This window comes from Oncorhynchus nerka, linkage group LG22 (genome assembly GCF_034236695.1).
Source record: "Oncorhynchus nerka isolate Pitt River linkage group LG22, Oner_Uvic_2.0, whole genome shotgun sequence".
In the NCBI taxonomy this organism is placed as follows: domain Eukaryota; kingdom Metazoa; phylum Chordata; class Actinopteri; order Salmoniformes; family Salmonidae; genus Oncorhynchus; species Oncorhynchus nerka.
Window position 1 is genome coordinate 81,620,635 of NC_088417.1, and position 25,714 is coordinate 81,646,348.

General features: G+C 41.7%; 2 protein-coding genes across 4 annotated transcripts in view; one reads left to right on the forward strand and one right to left on the reverse strand.

Annotated features, from left to right (window-relative positions):
• Positions 1-287: 287 nt before the first annotated feature.
• On the reverse strand, positions 288-22,051 carry LOC115105849 (small G protein signaling modulator 1-like). Its single transcript, XM_065007464.1, has 23 exons — positions 21,867-22,051; positions 21,714-21,757; positions 19,515-19,590; positions 15,906-16,068; positions 15,646-15,795; positions 13,112-13,179; positions 11,058-11,200; positions 10,832-10,969; positions 10,606-10,727; positions 10,430-10,497; positions 10,173-10,336; positions 8,813-8,942; positions 8,202-8,393; positions 7,867-8,012; positions 7,516-7,644; positions 7,227-7,403; positions 7,008-7,076; positions 3,661-5,103; positions 3,249-3,456; positions 3,023-3,132; positions 2,802-2,898; positions 2,405-2,572; positions 288-2,162 (listed from the first exon to the last, which is right to left on the reverse strand). The coding sequence occupies exons 1-23, from the start codon at positions 21,871-21,873 to the stop codon at positions 2,074-2,076; spliced, it is 4,101 nt and encodes a 1,366-aa protein (XP_064863536.1). The 5' UTR covers positions 21,874-22,051; the 3' UTR covers positions 288-2,073.
• A 3,139-nt stretch (positions 22,052-25,190) lies between these two features.
• Positions 25,191-25,714, forward strand: part of LOC115105850 (ARF GTPase-activating protein GIT2-like) — a 37,820-nt gene continuing 37,296 nt past the window's right edge. For all 3 annotated transcript variants that reach the window (XM_029628284.2, XM_029628287.2, XM_065007465.1), the window contains exon 1: positions 25,191-25,429. In XM_029628284.2, the coding sequence (XP_029484144.2) occupies positions 25,378-25,429 (52 nt within the window). In that variant the 5' untranslated portion in view covers positions 25,191-25,377. The remainder of the gene's footprint in view (positions 25,430-25,714) is intronic.

Sequence of the window (25,714 nt, forward strand, 5' to 3'; positions counted from 1 at the left end):
CGACGAGCAGGTGCCACGTACTTTTGATCCTGTAGTGTATCTTTGTCAACACCAGCACGGTTTCCATTAGATAACACAGTCACATTGTCAAAATAGGCGCACAAGGTTTGAAATCAGATTTTAAGAAGAGAAATGATAGAAATGGGCAGGGTTTAGACATAATTATGACTTTATGGCCGTGATAACTAGTGACGACCCTACAGCACACTTTGACTACAGGCAAACGTGGCTTTACCAAAGACAACACTGAGTAAAGTGCAAAAAATTAAACCAAAGTTGACACAATGCTGAATCCAAAATATACGGATTGTTTAATACACAGCAAAGTAATAACAACAATAAACAGTTCAAGAATACATATAAAAAATATTTGTATTTTTCTCCTTTGCTCATATATGTTTGACGGTTTATTTATTTTTATTGTCAAGCGACAAATCACATGTACAGTAGCTGACGTGTGTACATATCTGATCACATGTACAGTAGCTGATGTGTGTACATATCTGATCACATGTACAGTAGCTGACATGTGTACATATCTGATCACATGTACAGTAGTTGATGTGTGTACATATCTGATCACATGTACAGTAGCTGACGTGTGTACATATCTGATCACATGTACAGTAGCTGATGTGTGTACATATCTGATCACATGTACAGTAGCTGACGTGTGTACATATCTGATCACATGTACAGTAGCTGATGTGTGTACATATCTGATCACATGTACAGTAGCTGACGTGTGTACATATCTGATCAGATGTACAGTAGCTGACGTGTGTACATATCTGATCACATGTACAGTAGCTGACATGTGTACATGTCTGATAACATGTACAGTAGCTGACGTGTGTACATATCTGATCACATGTACAGTAGCTGACGTGTGTACATATCTGATCACATGTACAGTAGCTGATGTGTGTACATATCTGATCACATGTACAGTAGCTGACATGTGTACATATCTGATCACATGTACATTAGCTGATGTGTGTACATATCTGATCACGTGTACAGTAGCTGGCGTGTGTACATATCTGATCACATGTACAGTAGCTGATGTGTGTACATATCTGATCACATGTACAGTAGCTGATGTGTGTACATATCTGATCACATGCACAGTAGCTGGCGTGTGTACATATCTGATCACATGCACAGTAGCTGACGTGTGTACATATCTGATCACATGTACAGTAGCTGACATGTGTACATATCTGATCGCATGTACATTAGCTGACGTGTGTACATATCTGATCACATATACCGTAGCTGACATGTGTACATATCTGATCACATGTACAGTAGCTGACATGTGTACATATCTGATCACATGTACAGTAGCTGACGTGTGTACATATCTGATCACATGTACAGTAGCTGACGTGTGTACATATCTGATATGAAACCATTTAGCTCCATTGTTATGCTCACAGATACTTTTGAACATTAGCCTTTGTGTTACAAATACTTTTACAGTTAACATTACAGTACCACAGCAATACACACAGACATTTAGCCATGTGAATATATAATGAAGAGACCGATTTAAGCACTAATACAAAAATACTGGCTACCATGTTGGAAGGCTGCACCTCTACTCTGTGAATGGTTCTAACTGATGGGAAGTGCATGATGGCAATGTACAAACAATATCTCATTTGGTAATCATATTGAGAATATCCCTGCACAAAATAGCTAAATTTAAGGCAAAACACATACAAAAACATCCTGAAGCAATATGCAAAAGAGTTTTTGTTTTTAAAAGGGTACATTCACTAAGTGAACAATTCAATTTATTCAAACGTATTGATTATAATGTTAATTACCTGAACATAGGAAAGTGCTTTTAGAGACACAGAAATATTGTGTTGTGCAATTATTGTAGTGTGAGTATATTTTCAGTATGGGTCACCTGATGATTTCAGGAATATAAATAATTATTTAGAAGCATGATTTTGAAATACTGAATAATTGTTTTTTTATAGCTTTCATACAAATACAAGTGAACATATTGTCAAAATGTTGCACACTGAGTGAAAGGGAAAGGAACAGACACATGGTGGATTACTTGTTTTCTATGAGAGTCTGCACTTTGAGGACCAAGTCTCGAGCCATCGTTAGGACCTGCGGGACGTTGTGATGCTCGGCCATTTCTGAAGAGGGAAATCAAATCAAACACACTGTGTTACAAGAACCTAATTGGTTGTGTTGATTTACATATGAGTGCAGCCTATGGAGTTGTGCTTTTTGATGTTGTTAGCACGCACAATAAAAGCAGTTGCTACATTCAAAACATACATTCAGCAAGCAAAAAGAAAGTGGCAATGAAATTAAATAACTGAATTGTCAAATATTACATTCCATAACAACATCTAAAGTCATCGTTTAGCCTCACCGTTGAAGAACTTGATGATGTCAGTGAAGTCCATGTTGTTCTCCAGGATGATGTCTCGGTACATCTCCACCAGTGCCAGAGCGATGAAGAGGACAAAATGAGTGGAGGAGGTATACGTGGCCGCCCAGATGGTCTCCCACACGGAGAACACATCATCATACACCATCTCTGAAGGGAAGAATGGCACAGCAGGTTATACACCAAAGAAGACTGTGATATGACCTGCCTGCAGAACAGTCATGTCACAGAAATAAAATGTCAGAAAAAACTAGCTAAAAATCTGTATCGGTCCTTCATATTGTATAACTTGAACAAGATTCATTTAGGTTTAAACATCACCAGCATGGCCCTTTCATAGTGTGTGCGATGTAACACATGCCCGTGCAGATGTCAGCACCTCGTTTGAAGTCTAGCAGGAACCAGCGGTAGCAGAAGTAGAAGTGAGTGTAGTCTCCATTCATCTGCATCACTTCAAAGAGCTCTGCATCAAGGATCTAGCAGAAAAGATGATGAGAGTGCCTATCTGGTACTACAGAGTAATATCACTGTACGTATAATAATGTGCATGTGTGACTGTGTATATACGTGCGTGTGTGTGAGCATACGTGTTTATGGTACCTGGATGAGGGAGCGCATGTTGGCAAAGTGTGAGTCCATGGCTCCTCCATGGGGGAAGTTGTGATTCATCCTTTTCATCAACTCAGAGAAGCAGCTGAACGCTATGACCTCTGAGTAACACACAGACACAAATAAACAGCAAATGATTCATGTTATCTTACTCATGTCTGCAAATGATGCAGTAATATTATGCAGTATAAGAGAGCTATTGTTAATGCAGACTGACCGTCATCCAGAATGACCAGTAAAGGAGCCAGCAGATCACACATGCCCTGGACATAGCCAATCTCCAGATGCTGCCATACATAACTGCACATTATGTTGCGTAGTTTCTCCAGGTTAGCAGGAGTGAAGTACCAGTAGGATCTGTCACAGCGCCTCACGTCCTTATCAATGCGATGCAGGTTGAGCAAGTACAAATCCAGCTGCTCTTGCTGCACAGAGTGACAAAAGGGACTAAGATTAGTTAAATTTGATCAACTTCAAATGGCTATTGTTTCGTCATTCATACCAGCATTGTGTCAGCTCTGTAGCCAGTTGGGTACTGTATGTTAAACCAACCCTTAGCCAATTAACCTCAAAAGCTGTGACATTCATTACAGTACACATACAGTAGGTAACTCATTTGGAGTACTTACAGAATAGGTAGTCCCTGCTGGGGACAATGCCACTGGTGAGAAATCAGGTTTGAGTTCCTCTGTCTCAACCACAGAGTCAGACTGAGTGTAGAGACTTTCCATCTCAGGCTCCTCCTCAGACAGGGCTGGCTCTGTTCCATCAGGACTGGTGTTGGAGGGTGCTTCCAGGACAGGCTCCCCTGAACCAACTCTCCCCAGGGCCAAGGGGGCAGGTGGGGTAGCCATCAGGCCAGACAAAGGTCTAGCCCAGGCCGTGGGAATATCCTCCATCTCTAAGGCGGAGGGCGAGTCATCAGAATCTAGTGTATCAGGAGATCGCCTAGAGTGGGATGTCACTGTAACACTGGCCCTGGCCTCAGGCAGGGTTGGATTCAGTACTGGCAATGCAGGTGCATGTTTCTCTGAATCTATGGCAGCTGTCATTTCTAAAGCTTTGTTATTGTAATTCTCAGGGAAATTGGCCTCCACAGAGTCTAATGGTTTGGTTACAAATACATCTGCAACCTTTTCTTTAGTACTATCCATGTCTTTCTCACAAACACAAGCCTTGCTGGTTTGAGGGGTTTGCATTTTTTGAAATTCAGATTCTGTGATTTCTTCCATTTCAGAAGAAGTTGTGTCCTCTTTTTCAGCAATACCAGCCTCCCTTATCATTGTTGAATCTTTGTTTCCTTCTGTTACAGATGGCTCTCTGGAACAGAAGGGCTCTGTCGCTGGGGCTTTGTTCTCTTGTGTTTTAGTAAATGTGGCCTCGCCTAGTGGCGGAGCTGGAATATATATATTAGAAACCTCCATTTCTAGTTTGAGAATATCAGTATTCTCAGTTGCAAACACTGCTCTCACAAAGAGCTTTGTGTCTTCTGTGGTGGAAACTTCAGACAACCCATCTGCTATAACGTTGTTTTCTTCGATTTCAACATTTCCTAAGGACTTTGCATATTTTTTGTCAGAACCCTCTTCAACTTTCTCTGAGGTTTTCACGATTTCTACCAATCTAGAGCTTTCAACCACTTCACGCTCTGGGGCCTTGAACTCTCCGGCTGATGCAGCCTTGTCGTCAACTGTTATCGGCAGCTTTAGGTCTTCAGATCCAACTTCAGTTCCCAAGACAGTGAAAGGATTCTCTATTAGGGGTGGCTCAGCCTTGGCCACTAGGCTAGATGCAGCTCCTTGGACCGCTGATGGCTCTGGTGATGGCTGAGTGGCTGCTGGTCTGACTGGTGAGTCAGATACAGGACTGTTGCTGTTGTTTGTGCTTTGAGGCTGTTCTGGAAGACCTGAGTCAACAGACAAGCTGTAGAAGGATGGGTCCCCAGAGTCTGAGGTGCCATTTGGGATGGCTACATCTCGGAGGTCTTTCAGTGGGGTTTTGGACCGCTCTTTGCTTTTCTCTCGCTTCGTCTCAGATTCAATCAGTTCCACTTCCTCGACAAACCAAAATACCTGCAACAGCAGACCATAGGAGAGTGAATACCAAGTATTATCAAGATTAGAGGTTGACCGATTAATCGGAATGGCAGATTAATTAGGGCCGATTTTAAGTTTTCATAACAATCGGAAATCTGTATTTTTGGGCGCCAATTTTGCAGGTGTTTTAAAAAAAAAAAATGTATACCCTTATTTAACTAGGCAAGTCAGTTAAGAACACATTCTTATTTTCAATGACGGCCTAGGAACGGTGGGTTAACTGCCTTGTTCAGGGGCAGAACAACAGATTTTCACCTTGTCAGCTCGGGGGATTCAATCTTGCAACCTTACAGTTAACTAGTCCAACGCTCTAACCACCTACCCCTCATTGCACTCCATGAGGAGCCTGCCTGTTATGCGAATGTAGTAGAAGCCAATGTAATTTGCTAGCTAGCATTAAACTTATCTTATAAAAAACAATCAATCATAATCACTAGTTATAACTACACATGGTTGATGAAATTACTCGTTTATCTAGCGTGTCCTGCGTTGCATATAATCGATGGAACGCTGGGGGATGATTTAACAAAAGCGCATTTGAAAAAAAAAGCACAATCGTTGGACGACTGTACCTAACCATAAACACTAATGCCTTTATTAAAATCAGTACACAGAAGTATATATTTTTAAACCTGCATATTTAGCTAAATGAAATCCAGGTTAGCAGGCAATATTAACCAGGTGAAATTGTGTCATTTCTCTTGCGTCCATTGCACGCAGAGTTAGGGTATATGCAACAGTTTGGGCAGCCTGGCTCATTGCGAACTAATTTGCCAGAATTATGACATAACATTGAAGGTTGTGCAATGGTATAAGAATATTTAGACTTAGGGATGCCACCCGTTAGATAAAACACCGAACGATTCCGTATTTCACTGAAATAATAAACGTTTTGTTTTCGAAATGGTAGTTTCCGGATTTGACCATATTAATGACCAAAGGCTTATATTCCTGTGTGTTATTATGTTATAATTAAGTCTATGATTTGATAGAGCAGTCTGACTGAGCGATTTTAGGCAGCAGCAGGCTCGTAAGCATTCATTCATTCAAACAGCACTTTCGTGCGTTTTGTGAGTAGCTCTTTGCAAGCACAGCGCTGTTTATGACTTCAAGCCTATCAGCCTAATGACTGGTGTAACCGATGTGAAATGGCTAGTTAGTTAGCTGGGTGTGCGCTAATAGCGTTTCAAACGTCACTCGCTCTGAGACTTGGAGCAGTTATTCCCCTTGCTCTGCAAGGGCCCCAGCTTTTGTGGAGCGATGGGTAACGCTGCTTTGAGTGTGGCTGTTGTCGATGTGTTCCTGGTTCGAGCCCAGATAGGGGCGAGGAGAGGGACGGAAGCTATACTGTTACACTGGCAAAACTAAAGTGCCTATAAGAACATCCGATAGTCAAAGGTATATGCAATACAAATGGTATAGAGAGAAATAGTCCTATAAATACTATATTAACTACAACCTAAAACCTCTTACCTTGGAATATTGAAGTCTCATGTTAAACCACCAACTTTCATATGTTCTCATGTTCTGAGCAAGGAACTCAAACGTTAGCTTTTTTACATGACACATATTGCACTTTTACTTCTACAACACTTTGTTTTTGCATTATTTAAACCAAATTGAACATGTTTCATTATTTATTTGAGGCTAAATTGATTTTTATTGATGTATTATATTAAGTTAAAATAAGTGTTCATTCAGTATTGTTGTAATTGTCATTATTACAAATATATATATATATTTTTTAATTGGTCGATTAATCGGTATCGGCTTTTTTGGTCCTCCAATAATCGTTATCGGTATCGGCGTTGAAAAATCATAATTGGTCGAACTCTAATCAAGATATTCTATTAAAATCCTTCAGTATAAACATACTATACCTGTGTGCTACTTCTGGAGTCACTCTGTGAGTGGGCAATCTGTTTGTCTGAACCAATGCTCTGTGAGGACTGGCGTAGGAGGATGAGACAAATGCCAACCAGGAAGAGACCAGAACAGCATGGGGAGAGACATATGTAAGTGTGTTAACCATATGAGTATGAGTCACAAATTCTGTCATGTGTTGCACTCATCAAATGGGACTGGTATGGCCCACTTACATCAGTGCTGATGGTGGAGTCTCTCTGCACTGGTCCTGGTCTGTCCACACTGGCCACAGAGTTGCACTTGGCTATGGCTTCAGCATGCTTCTCCCCCTCTTTCTGCTTTACGATGGCCTCACAGCCCAGCCACTCTTTCATAGTTTGCTCATAGCAGGCCCGCACCTGCTCATCCACCTATACACAGATTATAAACACACAGGGTCACTAGTGTGTACATTTGACCATCCTTCCTACTTTGATTCCTGAGTTCCATAATTTTACCACATTACAATATAACAATACCCACCTCCATCCTACATTTCTGGGTCATATCGAAGTGGTAGTGTCCCAGCAGGAATGGCCAGACCTCCTTGCGTATTGTAGGAGCCACACCACCATAGTACACCAGACGCAGAAGCTCATGCTCATCATATGCCTGCAGGAGAAAAGATTGTGACTGTGATTATATACAGACTCAATACAGTACTGTCATCAGCAGCTGTGTGATTCTGTACGCCTCAGTGGGATGTTGATGAAGCAGTTACATTCACACTGTGATCAGTTATCTAAGCCTTGAAGAACATACACAATCACTGCATGTTGTGGTTGTGTGTACAGTGTGTTGAGAATGATGAGCAGATGGTACAGTAGATCTTACAGAGCGGTCCTGGAGGAAGCTGCTCCAGACATCCACAGTGAGTCCTTTCTGGGCATCATGAGGCACGTTAGGGTCGACGATGGTGGGGTTGACCAGGGCAGAGAGGTGGATACGAACAGTGGACAGGTGACGGCAGTAGGCAAGCCCTTCAATGAAGAAGTGAAGAAACGTGCATGGTTATCAATCCAACCATAACATGAAGACACTGGCGTACAAAACATTCCCGCAAGACACCCCCCCCCCCTCTCCCTTGTGAAGCTGCAGTATGCCACTGCATGAAGATTATAGCATTTGAATCAGTCTTTCCTAAATGAATTTATGATGCATGTACTCACAACCATAGAAAGCACGGGAAATGATCTGGTACTTCATGGTGTCACAGAGGAGTTTCAGGGGAGCCCTGTCCTGGTTGCAGCCATTGGGTAGTGAGCCAACACGGGATCCGTTGAGAGCGCAGGAGAAACAGGAGGACTTCCTGGGTGTGGGGTGCCACATGTTCAACGCCTGGTCCATCAGCTCTGGAGCCACTGGACAGCAAACAACAGGCTCAATGTTATCATCAGCATGAACATCGTCGTTATTGTTATTGTCATTAGCAACAGCTACAAGATCTTCTAGAACTGATAGAGGATTTGGGTGACTTTCTTTCATAATAACCATGGAAACATTGACAAACCAATACAGAAGATGGAGGTGTGACAAAGACAACTTGATATCCATGTATGGTCTTAAATCCAGGGTAACTAATGGAGGGTGTTCGCAGATTCACAGGACTACAGATACAGGCCGAGACAGATGGGCTGGACAGAGAGGGGCTGAGGGAAGGCACATGGGACAATGGTCAACAAAACAATGAGAGCGAGCAAAAACAATGAATGAAAACGTTTATTCTGAACATATTTGAACAGAAAATCGATACAGAATAAGAAGATCACAAGTGACATACCAAAGTCTGACGGAGTACCAGGAAGAAGGATCCGAAAGACATAGTCAGTGGCCTCGTCCTCTTCTTTATCCGACACAGACTCCACAGAGCCCTGCGGACTCCTCTTCCGCAATTTAGGGAAAACCTTTCCCTGTATGCAAAGGAATGTACTGCACTCAGTATAAGACAAAGGAATGTACTGCACCCAGTATAAGACAAAGGAATGTAAGCACTCAGTATAAGACAAAGGAATGTACTGCACTCAGTATAATACAAAGGAATGTACTGCACTCAGTATAAGACAAAGGAATGTAAGCACTCAGTATAAGACAAAGGAATGTAAGCACTCAGTATAAGACAAAGGAATGTACTGCACTCAGTATAATACAAAGGAATGTACTGCACTCAGTATAAGACAAAGGAATGTACTGCACCCAGTATAAGACAAAGGAATGTACTGCACTCAGTATAAGACAAAGGAATGTACTGCACTCAGTATAAGACAAAGGAATGTACTGCACTCAGTATAAGACAAAGGAATGTACTGCACTCAGTATAAGACAAAGGAATGTACTGCACTCAGCATAAGACAAAGGGATGTACTGCACACAGTATAAGACAAAGGGATGTACTGCACTCAGTATAAGACAAAGGAATGTACTGCACTCAGTATAAGACAAAGGAATGTACTGCACTCAGTATAAGACAAAGGGATGTACTGCACTCAGTATAAGACAAAGGGATGTTATGATGATGATTTGCGAGAGTGATTAAAGTTTTATTTGATCTTACTCTAAAACTCAGATCCCTATTGTTTAATTGTGAAGCACGACTAGGCTATATACAATTAATGATCCAGCCTGAGAAGGCCAGTCTCAAGTCAATATCCTTGTCCTTGGTCTCGCAAATGTCCTTCATGTTATCCAGAGGATGTATTAAGACCCCACTCACACTTAAATTCCTAGGTTTTATATTCTTTCACTGCCCTGCTGGTAATATACCACAACCCTTACAAAGCTATCTTCTATTGCAGCCTGTGAATTATATTCCCAGCTCTGCTATCACTACCACTTTCATCATCACAAATCATATAAAAAACCTTCAGACCGTGTTCCCTTTGCTTTGGCAGGTCAATGTTATTTTCTACTTGGAGGCTAAATTGGTGGATAAGATCAATGTCAGTGTAAAAGTATTCCTCTGGCAGCAGTGTACTAACACAGAGATCAGAGTTATCCTCAGCCAAACAACATACATTATGCTATAGATGACCCTGTTTTAATGTTTTAGAAACAACTAGCTAAATCATACCATCAGGCTTAATTTAGTGGATGTGGACATAATGGCTACAGTAAACATGAATTGAGATGGGAATAATGCAGACCTTTCCCCTCTGGGACCAGAGCGGGGGATCCAGTTGTCCGTGTGGCAGCAGGCCCGTCTCCAGGCAGGTCAGGAACTGGAGCAGGTGTCCTCCCCGGGGGAACCGCAATGGAGGCCTCTGGATCCCATCCTGACTCACCAGAACCACTGTCCCACCACTGTCCACTGGGAAAAAACATGATCACAAGGTCAATAACACACAAACAAACAAATGTATACAAAGCTATAGGACTACATAATTAAGAGAGGTTCCTGTACCTTGCTGATGGCAGTGCAGATAAACAATCTCCGCCAGGCGAATAGTCATGGCAAAGTCCCAGTAAACACTGTAGGAAAATAAATGTGTGAACAAATCATATATAATTTGGCATGCTCAGTGGATAAATATGAGTGTCAGAATATGTTTCTATTACTGTGATTTGATATTACATTACCTTTTTTCAGTATCATCTGCCACAGTGCCATTCATGAGCTGGTTGGGCGTCCATTTCAGGGTCATGAGATCTGCAGTCTGGTGGAGAGACAGGTACCCTGGAATAGCCTCCATGTCATCCCTCTGTTGACCAAGACAATATATTTGTTACAAAGCATTCCCTGCTGTTTAAATAGTGATAAAAAGTTATGTCAGATCCTTTAAATCACACACATGCACACACATACACACACCGGCTGCACCAGGACGTTGTTCTTGCCAAACAGCAGTGTAGCCCTGTTGTTCTGATGGAGGGACTCAACATAGTCCCTAGCCCACAGGATGGGCCGGTCCTCCATACTGCCACTGGACTGCCTCTTCTGGATCTAATAGAAAATACCATTTGACCATTTTTTATACATCATATACTTCACACACATCATTCATTTACAAACACATCATCCACACACTGACCAGGGCAGGTCGCCTGGAGGGGGAGTCCTGGCGACAGTGGCCACTGTGGATGCGGTGTCTCTGGACTAGCTCATCAGCAGATGGGTCTGTCCAGAAGTGGTCGGCTGTCTTCACCTTAGTGTACTCCAGAGCACAGGGGCCGACTGCAAGAGTAAAAGCAACAAAACACTGAGATCCACAACAGTTTGGGCGTGGAAAAGTGAAATCACTATTTCTAGCCCCTAAAGAACTGTACTAAACCATCATCATACAGAGTGAAATAACTAGGTACCAGCAATGTCATTGTTACGCTCACAGGAAGAGGTAAATGCACTTGTCTGTTATAAGTGTGAGTATAAAGTCAATTTGGAGTTAGTAACCAGTATATTTATCTTCTAAACCACAGAGCTATGTCCTTATCTGAAATAAGGTAATATCCACTGTTAAGCACTAGTCTCCTACGGTTGAAGTCGGAAGTTTAAATACACTTATGTTGGAGTCATTAAAAGTCGTTTTTCTTGTTAACAAACAATAGTTTTGGCAAGTCGGTTAGGACATCTACTTTGTGCATGACACAAGTAATTTTTCCAACAATTGCTTACAGACATATTATTTCACTTATAATTCACTGTATCACAATTCCAGTGAGTCAGAAGTTTACACACACTAAGTTGACTGTGCCTTTAAACATCTTGGAAAATTCCAGAAAATTATGTCATTGCTTTAGAAGCTTCTGGTAGGCTAATTGGCATAATTTGAGTCAATTGGAGGTCTACCTGTGGATGTATTTCAAGGCCTACCTTCAAACTCAGTGCCTCTTTGCTTGACATTATGGGAAAATCAAAAGAAATCAGCCAAGACCTCAGAAAAAATATTGTAGACCTACACAAGTCTGTGTTCATCCTTGGGAGCAATTTCCAAACGCTTGAAAGAACCACGTTCATCTGTACAAACAATAGTACGCAAGTATAAACACCATGGCACCACGCAGCTGTCATACAGCTCAGGAAGGAGACACGTTCTGTCTCCTAGAGATGAACGTACTTCAGTTGAAAAAGTGCAAATCAATCCCAGAACAACAGCAAAGGACCTTGTGAGGATGCTGGAGGAAACAGGTACAAAATCTATATCCACAGTAAAAACGAGTCCTATATCGACATAACCTGAAAGGCCGCTCAGCAAGGAAGAAGCCACTGCTCTAAAACCACCATAAAAAAAGGGGGAGGCTTGCAAGCCGAAGAACACCATCGCAACCGTGAAGCACAGGGGTGGCAGCATCATGTTGTTTTGCTGCAGGAGGGACTGATGATCTTTCCTTTCATGAGGAAACGAAAATTATGTGGATATATTGAAGCAACATCTCAAGACATCAGTCAGGAAGTTAAAACTTGGTCGCAAATGGGTATTCCAAATGGACAATGACCCCAAGCATACTTCCAAAGTTGTGGCAAAATGGCTTAAGGACAACAAAGTCAAGGTATTGGAGTGTCCATCACAAAGCCCTGAGCTCAATCCTATAGAAAATGTGTGGGCAGAACTGAACAAGCGTGTGTGAGCAAGGAGTCCTACAAACCTGACTCAGTTACACCAGCTCTGTCAGGAGGAATGGCCCGAAATTCACCCAACTTATTGTGGGAAGCTTATGGAAGGCTACCCGAAACGTTTGACCCAAGTTAAACAACTTAAAGGCAATGCTACCAAATACTAATTGAGTGTATGTAAACTTCTGACCCACTGGGAATGTTATGATAGAAAAAAATCTTAAATAAAGAATTCTATCTACTATAATTCTGACATTTCACATTCTTAAAATAAAGTGGTGATCCTAACTGACCTAAGACAGGGAATTTTTTACTAGGATTAAATGTCAGGAATTGTGAAACACAGAGTTTAAATGTATTTGGCTAAGGTGTATGTAAACTTCCGACTTCAACTGTGTCATGTTGTATCTATAGGTTATCTTAGAGGGAGTCACAGTCACTGTAATGTGCCATTCAATGTGCTATTTCTTATCTTATCCGATCTGTCTGGCCACATCCTGGCAATAGAAGCTATAAGAAGAGGTCCATTAATACCTAACAGAGAGGCAAGGATTGGTCCATCCACAGCATCCATTAGAATGGCCTCCCTGTCATAGAAAGTACTGGAAGACAGAAAATCATGTTTACTAAAAATGGTGCAAGACTCTGAAAAGTGACTGTAATACTGTTTTTGCATAAGATTTACAGTATTTTGACAAAATAAATGACAATGTTTATATGACCCCCTTACAAACAAGGCATGTGAAATCTCCCACATTCTTGCCTACACATGCCTTTTATACCTCCTGTGCGCATTCCGGCAGGTCAGTGACAAGTGGTAATAGTAATGTGCAGATGTGAGCGGGCGTTTATTTGAATAAATCCATTGAATATACACAATCAAAAATACATCTATTATTCATTTGTTAAGGCAAGTCCTACGAAACATAACACTAATAAAAGTCATTTTCAAAACAATAGAATTACATATTTTGAGTTTAATTATGTTACCTCCAAATGAGATCTATTTTGTTCATGAAACAGTCAAGACACACCTACCCCGATCACAGTCCACACCCATATATTTTGTAGTAAGAATATGATAGAATAAAAACAGAGTAAAATACAAATAATATTGTTCCCACACAACTTGTGTCACGGGAATGTGTGGAACAGCTGTCATATAAAAAAAGTGATAGCCTATTATTGCTAAATGTTTCTGATCAGCGATATTGTAGGTAACCAAATCAACAGATGAGCTATACCACCTCCATTTGCCTGAAACCAATGAACCAAATAGTCCATACAGATAGAGATTCAATTAAACAAAATCACATTGATTGAGACAAGTCAGTGAAGACATTACATGGGCTTGCTCCTACCTATCTCTCTGATTTGGTCCTGCCGTACATACCTACACGTACGCTACGGTCACAAGACGCAGGCCTCCTAATTGTCCCTAGAATTTCTAAGCAAACAGCTGGAAGCAGGGCTTTCTCCTATAGAGCTCAATTTTTATGGAACGGTCTGCCTACCCATGTCAGAGACGCAAACTCGGTCTCAACCTTTAAGTCTTTACTGAAGACTCATCTCTTCAGTGGGTCATATGATTGAGTGTAGTCTGGCCCAGCAGTGGGAAGGTGAACGGAAAGGCTCTGGAGCAACGAACCGCCCTTGCTGTCTCTGCCTGGCCGGTTCCCCTCTTTCCACTGGGATTCTCTGCCTCTAACCCTATTACAGGGGCTGAGTCACTGGCTTACTGGGGCTCTCTCATGCCGTCCCTGGAAGGGGTGCGCCTCCTGAGTGGGTTGATTCACTGATGTGGTCATCCTGTCTGGGTTGGCGCCCCCCCTTGGGTTGTGCCATGGCGGAGATCTTTGTGGGCTATACTCAGCCTTGTCTCAGGATGGTAAGTTGGTGGTTGAAGATATCCCACTAGTGGTGTGGGGGCTGTGCTTTGGCAAAGTGGGTGGGGTTATATCCTTCCTGTTTGACCCTGTCCGGGGGTGTCCTCGGATGGGGCCACAGTGTCTCCTGACCCCTCCTGTCTCAGCCTCCAGTATTCATGCTGCAGTAGTTTATGTGTCGGGGGGCTAGGGTCAGTTTGTTATATCTGGAGTACTTCTCCTGTCCTATTCGGTGTCCTGTGTGAATTTAAGTGTGCTTTCTCTAATTCTCTCTTTCTCTCTTTCTTTCTCTCTCTCAGAGGACCTGAGCCCTAGGACCATGCCCCAGGACTACCTGACATGATGACTCCTTGCTGTCCCCAGTCTACCTGGCCGTGCTGCTGCTCCAGTTTCAACTGTTCTGCTTTATTATTATTTGACCATGCTGGTCATTTATGAACATTTGAACATCTTGGCCATGTTCTGTTATAATCTCCACCCGGCACAGCCAGAAGAGGCCTGGTTCCTCTCTAGGTTTCTTCCTAGGTTTTGGCCTTTCTAGGGAGTTTTTCCTAGCCACCGTGCTTCTACACCTGCATTGCTTGCTGTTTGGGGTTTTAGGCTGGGTTTCTGTACAGCACTTTGAGATATCAGCTGATGTACGAAGGGCTATATAAATAAATTTGATTTGATTTGATTTGAAGACACAGGGTTTTAGTCAGGAGTAGGCCTAGGCTACTAAGCGTCTGCGAGTGAAGAGCAAAATAATATATTACATAACATGCTGGCAAAATGTTCTAAATAATTAGCCAACTAGACTAGATGATCATAAGCAAGCACTCACCTCAACTTAGCTAACATTTCCCTAGCCAAATTGTAGAACTGGCAGGAGGATGGTTTACTGCCGCTGCCTAGCAACCATAAAGAGTTTAAGAGAGTAGTGCGTGCCAATGCCTGCCCAGCATTACGGCTACGTTTCATACTGAGCCGTAGGCAGAACTTTACCGAAATAATTACTCGGTTGTTAGGCGGGAAATAAAAGTTTTGGCTTTGATTCCGGCAATAGTTGGTGGTATGGTATAGTTAGTAGAAAAATGACTTAGTGTGAAAGGGATATGAGTAGTAGGCTATACATTGAACAGCAACTGTTGGGATTGGTAAGATCAAACACAATATCAGCCAGAAGCTGATCAGTTGATTAACCTGCTGTTCTCCACTAGGTACATGACAATCTTGTCCAGAAGCTTCTCCATGAGAGCAGTGCGGATCCACAGGTTCCTCAAGCCCTGGGGGGGGAGGTTGGTCACCCTGGGTTGTTTCGGAACACTGACATTATTTAGTTGAGCCTGTCTGCTGGATGAGAGGAGAGGAGAGTGTGATACAAATGTGGTATACTTTTGACATCTCTGTGTGTGTGGAGGGGGGGGGGTGATGGGAATTACTATCCAAGATCATTGTCTTACTTGGTCTCGATGAGCTGCTCTAGTTCTTGGACCTTTTGACACAGTTCCTCCACCGGGGTGAAGCTCTTCCCCACCTTCATGAAGAGTGCTGCTACCTTATTACTGCACAGGAGGCCCGCTGCTCGCCTCTTCAGCCCATGGAGCACACATGCCTCCACTACAGCTGTTGACACACATAGTACAGAATATACAGACACAAACAGTAAACACAGTTTGGTTTTCCCCAAAGCGATATTCACTAAGCTATGATTGCATACCCTGTAAACAACAAGTAAACCACATACTGTTTATGGATTTCCCTAGCAAAGTTTGATATTTTTCAGGAGCACCTGTGGGAGCAAGATGTACATATAGGGAGAAACATAATACTGTACCACAAGAGAAAGATACACTTAGAGTGCATTTGCCATTCTGGTAAAATGCATTGTCTATTGTATAGGACAGGAAACCAAAGTAAGGCCATGAGAGCATAGGACAGCTGGACATACTAAGGTCAGAGGGACACACAAAGGAGGGGGTCAGCCAAATGACCAACTGATGGACTATAGACATAGGGCATATATTTTTAGGACATGAAGAGAAGAGACACATAGTCTACTAGTCCTAATAAGGACAGACATACCAAAGACCACACCAAGCTGAACTTAAGGGGCCCATAGGATAAGATGGGCATGTATTATTTTTGGGACATGAAGAGGTCCTGTCACCATTATAACTTAACTGAAAGCAGATATGGGCGTTATTGTGCGTGAACAAGCAGGATGCACAGATTGGGATATAATGGTGGCAGATGGACTGAGGGAAGTAACTTCATTTGCATGTGGGATCTACTCATATGTTGTATGTGTATAAAAACAGAGCCAGTGCTCTGGAAAAGTGTGTGTTCCGCGGACCATCTAGGCTTCTGATATGTTTGTATTAAAAGCCTATATTGAATTCACAAGTTCTTGTAAGTATTATATTTTGTAACGATCCTCCACGACACACCCGGTGAAAATTAAGTGAGAAACCCTTGGACATTTTGAGTGCTACTGCAGAGAGGCAGGGATGGGTTGGAGGGCAGGCGCAGGTGGCTCTCAACAGGACCAGAAATAGACTGAAAACCGACAAATGCTGTTTACTGTTGCTACACTCTTATAAAAAAAAGGTGCCAATTAGAACCATACAGGATTATTTGGTTTGTCCCCATAGAGGAACCCTTTTTGGTGCAGGGTAGAACCATTTGCAGAGGGTTTTTAATCTAGAACCTTCTATGTAGGATCCTTCAAAGGACCCCCTGTATATGGTTCTGCCTAGAACCCTCTATGAAGGGTTCTACCAAGAACCATTTTATAATCTAAAGGTTCTTCCTAGAACCGTCTATGGAGGGTTCTACTAGCCTTATTATGACAATACATATGCACCAAGCCTTTATTTGAGGGCCTAGCTATACCCTAAAATAGTGGTGTTAGGAGTTTCCACATCCGGCCTGCAAGTCACATTATGCTGGTTTGCAAAGTTATTTGTAATTCCTATTGGAATCCAGACAGAGTTAGGATATCCAGCAAGTGGAATTGTTAATCACTCGCAACCTGCATCCAAAATGACTGCCAGGGTAGGGAAGAATACTGAGACTACCTCAATCATCTAAACTGGAACAAATATCTCAGTAACAGGAGCAATAAATCCAACAGATTGAATTAGTTTAGATGTATGTTATTTATCTTTGTGTAGCATAAAATGTATCAACCAATCAATGTACATGCAAAAACACAGATATTAGAGTCAAACTGGGAAATATTATATATGTTTCTATTTATAAACCCTTCTTGCCTTCCAAAGAATCCTTCTTGCCTTACAAAGAGTTATCAAAGAACCCTTTCTTCCCAAAAATGGTTCTTAAGATGTTAACGGTTCTTCCAGGTAGAACCCTTTGTCTTACAAAGAACCCTTGTCTTACAAAAATAGTTATTCTGATCAAACGGTTGTTGGTAGAACCTTATCCTTCCCCAAGAACCCTTTTGGAACCCTTTTTTCAAAGAGTGTAGGGTATCCATGGATGTGTGGAGGTGTAGTATCAACACCTTTGAATAGTGTAACGAATTCCCGCTGTTGGGGTGGCGACAAAAGGTGGCTTGACCTGCTCTACCTGCTGACTCTTTACAAATAGTGTCTGCTGACAGTTCAATTTAACACAGATAGACCTACATTTGCAGAGCAAAGTGACATCAGGCATCATCCTGTGGGAGTGGAAATGTCGAGCCCTGTCAAGCCCTGCCACCTCCTACTACCCCAATCTGCGTACGGTCACATTCTCAACCAACACAGCTTGATTTTAGGCAGGCACTGGCCACAGCCATAGTAAAGAATAAGAGACAGCCTAAAATCAAGCTGTGTTGGTTGAGAATGTGACCGTACACAGATTGGGGTAGTAGGAGGTGGCAGGACTTGACATGGCTTGACATTTCAACTCCACAGGATGATGCCTGATGTAACTTTGCTCTGTAAATGTCAATGTAGTCATGAGTAAATGTCTGACCATACAATCAGTTAAGATTTTGTATGTGAAATTAACTGTATGTCTATGGCAGGAATCACCAACTTGATTCAGCCGCGGGCCGTTTTTGTCTTGAGCGGATGGTCAGGGGGCCGGAACATAATTACAAGTAATTTATAGAAGCCCAAACAAAATATAATATTTGACTTAACATAATCATTTCAAACATTGCTTACATTTGTATATGATCACATATACATCATCTCTCTATTATGCGTGGGAATACTATGGAACAGATTTACAAAAGTAAAATCACTTGAAGCTGACATGTCCAAAAATAAAACATTTTTTAGAAAAAAAACATAAATAAAAAAAGAAATACAATTTTTGCTTATAAAACTTGGGGGACCAAATAATAATCCCCCTGCTTTTGACTCCAGAATCTTACTACTGAGCTGTTAATGGAACAATAATCCTATGTGTCATATCACAAGTGTGAAATGTGAGGCTGTGACACCAGAGGGATGGGGTGGAGGTTTACAAAGGACTAGTTCAAACCAACAGTGATTCTTCAGTTTATAGAGAATAGCAGCACTGCATGGGTCTTTGAGAAGAGAAAGAAAGGTGCTCTTTGGAGATAAAGTTACTCATCTCACGAAACATGTGAGTTTCTTACTTACTACAACCTCTTGCTTCTATCCACTCCTCTCTTGCTCTCATTACAATCGTAATGGTGTTTGGTCCAAGATGATAAACCAAGCACTTGTGCATTTGTTACACATAAGCTAAGCAGTCATGGAATCAACACTTAGGCCCACCCAAAGCAGCTATGCAGCTAGGCCTGCCCATCAACCACGGCACCCTCCCTCCCATCAAATGACTGCAGCACTGACATATGGCACTGAAGTCCGTCAGTGGGCTTGTAGATCAGTTTAATGAATCCATCTCTAATCTATCTGCATAAACTTTAACTGGGGGATAGCAAACCAGCCAAAAAGATATAGGCAAGTCAAAACTCCAATGAGCAATACGAACTGTCAGTACTTCTGTTCACAAACAAATTGGCCTTGACAAACTGTAAAATCTGCAACACTGATTAAATAAGTAATACACTACTTCATGAACACACTCACCACAGAAGGATATTATATGGCTGCTGTCTGCATGCACAAACTTCCGGGTAACTGCCTCTTCCATGATCTGTTTCACCTGGGAAGAAAAGAGCGAGATAAAGGTGACGTTGGCTTTAATTTAACAGGCAGATGAAGAGACAGGTTCTGACATGAGGAAACAGAAAGAAAATCAAAGTGTAGAAGGTTGGGGAGTGATTACGCAACAATAGATCATCACAGGTAGGCAGAGGGAGGGTGGCGAGGGAATGCAAGTGAGCATGCAGATATGTATCACTTCAGACAAGACAGAGCTTGACCAGTGTAAAAAAACGTGCACTAGTAAAATATATTGTGACCAATTCCCCGATTCTGGAATTATACAGTACAGAGAAATTGTGAACATTGTGAGATAGAAATCCAATCAAATCTACTCGAAAAACTGGGAAAACCTGTCAGAGTTTGAGATACAGTATATTTAGTATCACCGACTAAGACCCTCTTCCTTGCTGCACGACCTGGTGCCAGTCATGTCCCCAGTGTGATGAGGCCTCCACAGGCATGGTGAAGCTAAACGTGGAAGACTCCAACCCACACACTACTGAATAAAACATCCTGTTTACCCCCCAGCAGGCACCAGAGCCAATGATTGCCTTCACAAGACTCACAATAAGAATTGCTGCCATGAATAACTTGTCAGAATAAGGGTATTTTGTCTTGCATGTGCCTGTGTGAGCGTGTGTGTGCGTGCGTGATGATGCATGCTGTGTATGTGTGTGTGTGTAGTAAGTTATCTATATATAACATTCTAATATGTATCACCAATGAAAGTCACCCATTTATTTATTCAGCTCTGTCAAAGATCAAGCTCTCATAATTACAAACAATGGAAGTGAATAGCCAATCACTTGGTCTGTTGTCCAAACCGTTATTTTCCTCTTCTAAAAATATCACAATGATGAACAGTGCCAGTGATTTAGTGATAAAAAAATGTGTGTAAACTTTGAAAGCTGGTTGTGGGGGAAAAAGTCAGCTTTCCTATACTTTCCATGCATTTGTCCGCAAAAGCTGGGTACTTTCCATGCATTGTTCTGCTAAATCTGAGTAAACTGTGTTTACTTGCGTTTACCCTACACTACACCACTGGTCAGTGCTATCCATACAAATGAGTACACTATATAGTCTGCTGCTAATGATGTACTTTTCCCCCCCTAAAACAACAAAGTGCAACTCTTAAATGGACAGAGGACACACCAGCATGCAGCTACACAGAAAAGGAGCCAGACAGGGAGGTCGTCTCCTCTCTCCCTTTCATGTTCCCCAAATCTGCAGCCCAAACTATACCATAAGCCAATTTTCCTTTGAAGAAGTATGATATGGCTGTAGCTAACAGATGGGGGTCTCTTGCAGAGGTGGTGGGGTCAGATAACGGTGAGGAGTCGCCAAATAATAAACTGGAACATCATGGAACAACAGCAACATCCTAAGAATTTATGAAAATGACCATATATCTAAGTGCTCCATGTCAAAAATGTTTTTAAAAAGTGTCATATTCTTCCTGGGGGTGAAAATGAACAGGTTTGAATAAGATGTAATGTTGCTGTCAGTTACACTTGAACTTTCTAAACAATTGATGAAGCAAGACAATCTTATCAATTGATTTGGTGTTGTGTTTTATATAAAAGAGAGAGGGGCACTAGGCTATCTGAGATATTAGCGCCCAGTGAACTGAATTGCCCTCCATTACAGCACGAGCATTAACATGAAAGACATCTCAGTAAAAGCAGTTATCAATAATCATAGAAATGATGATGCTCATTGGCTCTGCACTGTGACATACACACGTATTCACATGCAGATAACCGATCCATACCTTAACTAACCGTTACACTGATCTTGGCGTTATTGCCTAGGCTACCTACTGAGACCAAATTATGATTATGATTTCTCTGCATAGGCTATAATCCAAGTATTTCAATCCAAGTCGTCACTGAATGCATGAACGCACCGTTTATAATTAAATAACGATCCAAAAAAACATATTAGGCTACATTCTCACAATTAGGCAACATTTTATTGAAACATATCAATTCGATTAGACCTCCCTATTTTACAATCTCATTTTGGCAATCCCAATAAAACAGAACTGCTGCCAGCGATCCATGACCAAGGTTAGTTCTAATAATTAGTTGTTATAAACATTGCAAATAGATAGGCACCCACCTCTTTCTTCACATTGCGCAGCAATTTATGGCGCGTCTCGGCCTCTGGAATAAGAAAATAACAGTATCATTCGAAAACTGCCGAGGCATTCAAGCCTATGTTGATTTGTCCCTCCTATTAAAATAGAAAAACGAAATTATTGAAACATCTTACCTCCCATTGCGCCCCACTGTTGCTGTTGATTCAATTGCACAAAGACAGCTATTTGCTTCAAATGAGCCTCTCTTCAGTTTACACTCTGGCCGATTGTGAATATGCGTCCAAACGCCCCCTTTAAAGCAACACACGCCACATGGTGCAATACACAGTCAATCTTGATGATATGGCTTGTATTTACAGTCTATGATTGATAAAGGATGCAAGGAAGCACGCAGGTAGGCTACACACGAAGGCAGGTACAAGCGCGCGCGCCCTCTCTCGCTCACTCAACTGTATATATCCACACACACAAACACACACAATAAGGGGTTAAATATGTGGGTTGAAAGGTATTCCACTGTCTTATTTAGCTAGGCAATCTGGGATTATCTCCAACTCATATAGACTATATATGATTATTGACAGTAATAATAACTCATTTGCAGTAGTCAGCTATTGTCTAGATAACAGCTAATAAATAAAATCTCCATAGTAGTCAATGTGAAAAGCAGGCTATCACGTCCCGTATCAAAATAAATTAGTAGTAGACCTAACACAATTTCATGTAAATATGTATAGAATTTTGAGTATGCGTTTTCAATGGCACAACACCAGATGCCTCTCGCTTTCCGTTGCTGATGTCAGACATAACTGAGAGGGAGGGCTCATTGGGGAGGGTATCGTGATGATAGTGATGTACAGTGGCGATTTTAGCATGTACATGTTGGTGAGGCAAACTCAAAAAATATTTTGGGATGCATGCCAGCAAAGCCACTACACAACACAGCACTAAATAATACATGGATTGCACTTTAACGGTGACAAACGGTTCCCACAAACTGTTAGGGCCTACATAATGCTGCCCTAGCAACAAAGCTTTCTTTCAACACCATGGAGTGAATCCTTACCACTGCTCCACCTGTCTATCAGCGGAGCCTTGTCTGGCAGCAAAACAGTTCATTCAGCCTCATTTACTGCCTTTAAAAAACCCATAACTGATATGGCTGACTTGCCTAAACAAATGTGGTTTCTACTGACAATTGAGATGTACAAACTATGGCATAAAGGGAAGACGAGCAGATAAGAGGCAATCCGTAATTTCAATGAGCAGATAAGAGGCAATCTGTAATTTCAATGAGCAGATAAGAGGAAATCCATAATTTTGATTAAGACATTAATGAGCAAGATAGGACGAACGTAGTCAAGGTAACTATTTGTCAGCACTTTTAGAATGTACAGTGACAGAATTCAGAACATGGGCTGTTCTTATAGTATTCTCCTTGTACACCAAGTCAGAACCGCAGGATCAATAAAGGGGGCATATGAGCAATGAAAGCTCTTAAAATATTCAATTATTACATTTCTCCAAAACAGGCTATAGGCTACATGTGCACCACCATGTCAGAACAGTATCATGACGTCAGTGATCTTCAGGTCGGAGCTCTAGAAAGAGGCCCAAGAAGGATGACTGTTCAAAGCGTATTTTCCCAGTTGGAGCTTGTTATTTTCAGAGTGCCCAGTTGTCTTGAACTCACTGAAGTCAGAGATTTTCCAGTTCCAAGTTTCCAGTTGTTTTGAACGTGGCAGATTGACATCATGGCCAATGTATTCAACCTTTTCTGGCCCATGGTGTTGAATGTTTATCCTTTTAAGCTTGGAAAAGAGACCCTTAAACCCAGACTTGGACCACACACCCACTCCACTGAATAGAAGGTTAGTTATTGCTTTGCAACACTTGCAGTTAGCCACTGATTCCTACCAAACCACCCATTGTTGAATTTGTTGAACTTGTTGTGTAATGTATATATGTCCAATGGCCAAAGAGCACCATATGACATATGACAAGGTTTGAAAAGGATTTGCCAGTAGATTGTCGACGTGATTCATGATGATGACTGCTTGTCTAGCTTGCTAGCTAAGATGTTGACATGATCAGTCCAATCAAAGCTATGGTAGATATAATGTGATTAGACTTAATTTTATCTGTGGCCAATGACCTTGAGCCTTATTGGATGGGCACTTCTAATATAACTCTATGGCAACACCTAAGGGGCTAGAATTTTCAAGCTCTCCCCATAGATTTTGTGGTGATGTAGTGTCCAGAAAACTGAGCCAATCACAGCGCAACTAGAGAACATTATCAACCCCTATGGGCCGTATTTTCCAGTGGCTGCCACAGAAAGCACTGAGCTAAGCTGAAACACCTGCAATTTGGAGCTGCCTTACTCAAGAAAGCAAAAAAGAGACCATGTTTGTATGCAGCTTTATTAACTCAGTTGTTATTATTTTTACAATGTTTGCAAACTGATTAATGTCAAAATAACCTGCAAAACAGGCAACAACAACAAAACATATATATATACTCTATATATAATTATTATATATATATATTTTTATCTAAACAGGTGGGGCTCAATGCCCTGAATGACGGGTTGCCACGTGCCCTGAATGAGGTAGCTAATGTTAGTAACATGCCAGGAGTGGTAGACCCATGTCACTTGAATCGAATGATAAATGGAAAGAAGGAGCTAAGCCTATCGATGTTGCTGTCGTTTGATGAAGTGGTTCTCCTAACTTATATACAACTTTGGTATGTGAGATATGCGGTGAGACCGTATGTACAGAAGCCGGTGCAGTCTTGCAATTGTAAAAAGTTTGGACACGTGGCAAGTGTTTGTCAAAGCAATACATTTTTTGTAGTTGAAGAGTCAGATGAGGCATGATGTTGTAATTGTGATGGGAATCACGTTCCTGAGATCTCGGAGTGCCCTGTACGGATGGAGGTCACAGTAGCTAGGTTCAGGGCAATCCAGCAGGTCTCCTATGTGTAGGCAGTGAAAATAGCTGAAGGAGTCAGTAGAAAGGAGATGGTAGTGGATGTCCCACAGTCTACAGTGAATGCCATGCAGGAGAAGGTTCCCGACACACTAATAGTGAAGAAGGTGGACTTTGTTGCGTTTATAGCGCAAGTGCCAAATTGCACTAGTCAAACTAATAACAAATCAAAGAAGCTAGACATCATTGTGAAGGCGGCAAATAAATGTCTGGATCCCCAGGACTTTAGAGACAAAATGTTACAGGGAGTACTGAATGAAGAGGTTCCCCCCTCCCAGGTCCCTGAGCCTGTGTAGAGATCTGAATAGACATTTAAATCGACTGAAGGAGTACAGTTTTTTGTTTTGGTTTGAAATTCAGGGTAGTACAGTAGCATGAATTTGGTTGGTGTTTTTGTTTTTGGTAATTAGTATGAACTTGCTCATCCAAAATATATTTTGTTTTTTTGGGGTATTTTTTACTATCCCGTAGGTGGCGGCAATACACCTTATGAGTGTGGTCCGTCAATAATCCTCAAAGAAGAAGAAGCTAAATAAGCTAACGTTAGACTGTTAGCATTTTTCCTCATCACATTTTCTGACCTCGTCGTTGTACAGTAGTGTAAACTGTCTCATGAGTGTCTGTCTGAAACGGAGTGTTTAAAGGACATTCTGTATACAAACAACTATTTTGCTACCTAAAGTAAAAAGGGATGTCAAAGCGGCTGCGGAGCAGAGAGGTCTGCGCTGATTGTAGCTCCCAGGGTAAGCTAAACGATTGCTGGCTAGCCTTAGAATTTTAGGTAGCATGATAGCTAGTTTATGTTAGCAGTTGTATGTAATGGTAACGCAAGCAATTTTAATATTTGCTTGCTTGATTTTCACTTTCAAAGGGATTCATATTCTGTTTGATTGCTTGTAGTTCCAGCAACGCAATAGCTTTGCTTGCAAGCTAAACTAGCTGCTAGTATGACAATGTCCAAGAAGAATGGGGAAGTCCGCTAACCTTAACTGTCTGTTGCTAGTTAGCAGCTGGTAGCCCTTAACTTT

Excerpts from the sequence above, each read along its gene's own strand:
- LOC115105849 (XM_065007464.1), bottom strand. Across the intron at positions 19,591-21,713 it reads TGCGCAATGTGAAGAAAGAG|GTGAAACAGATCATGGAAGA; the intron begins GTGGGTGCCTAT and ends TTTTCTTCCCAG. Across the intron at positions 13,180-15,645 it reads TACCTAGTGGAGAACAGCAG|TACTTTCTATGACAGGGAGG; the intron begins GTTAATCAACTG and ends TCTGTCTTCCAG.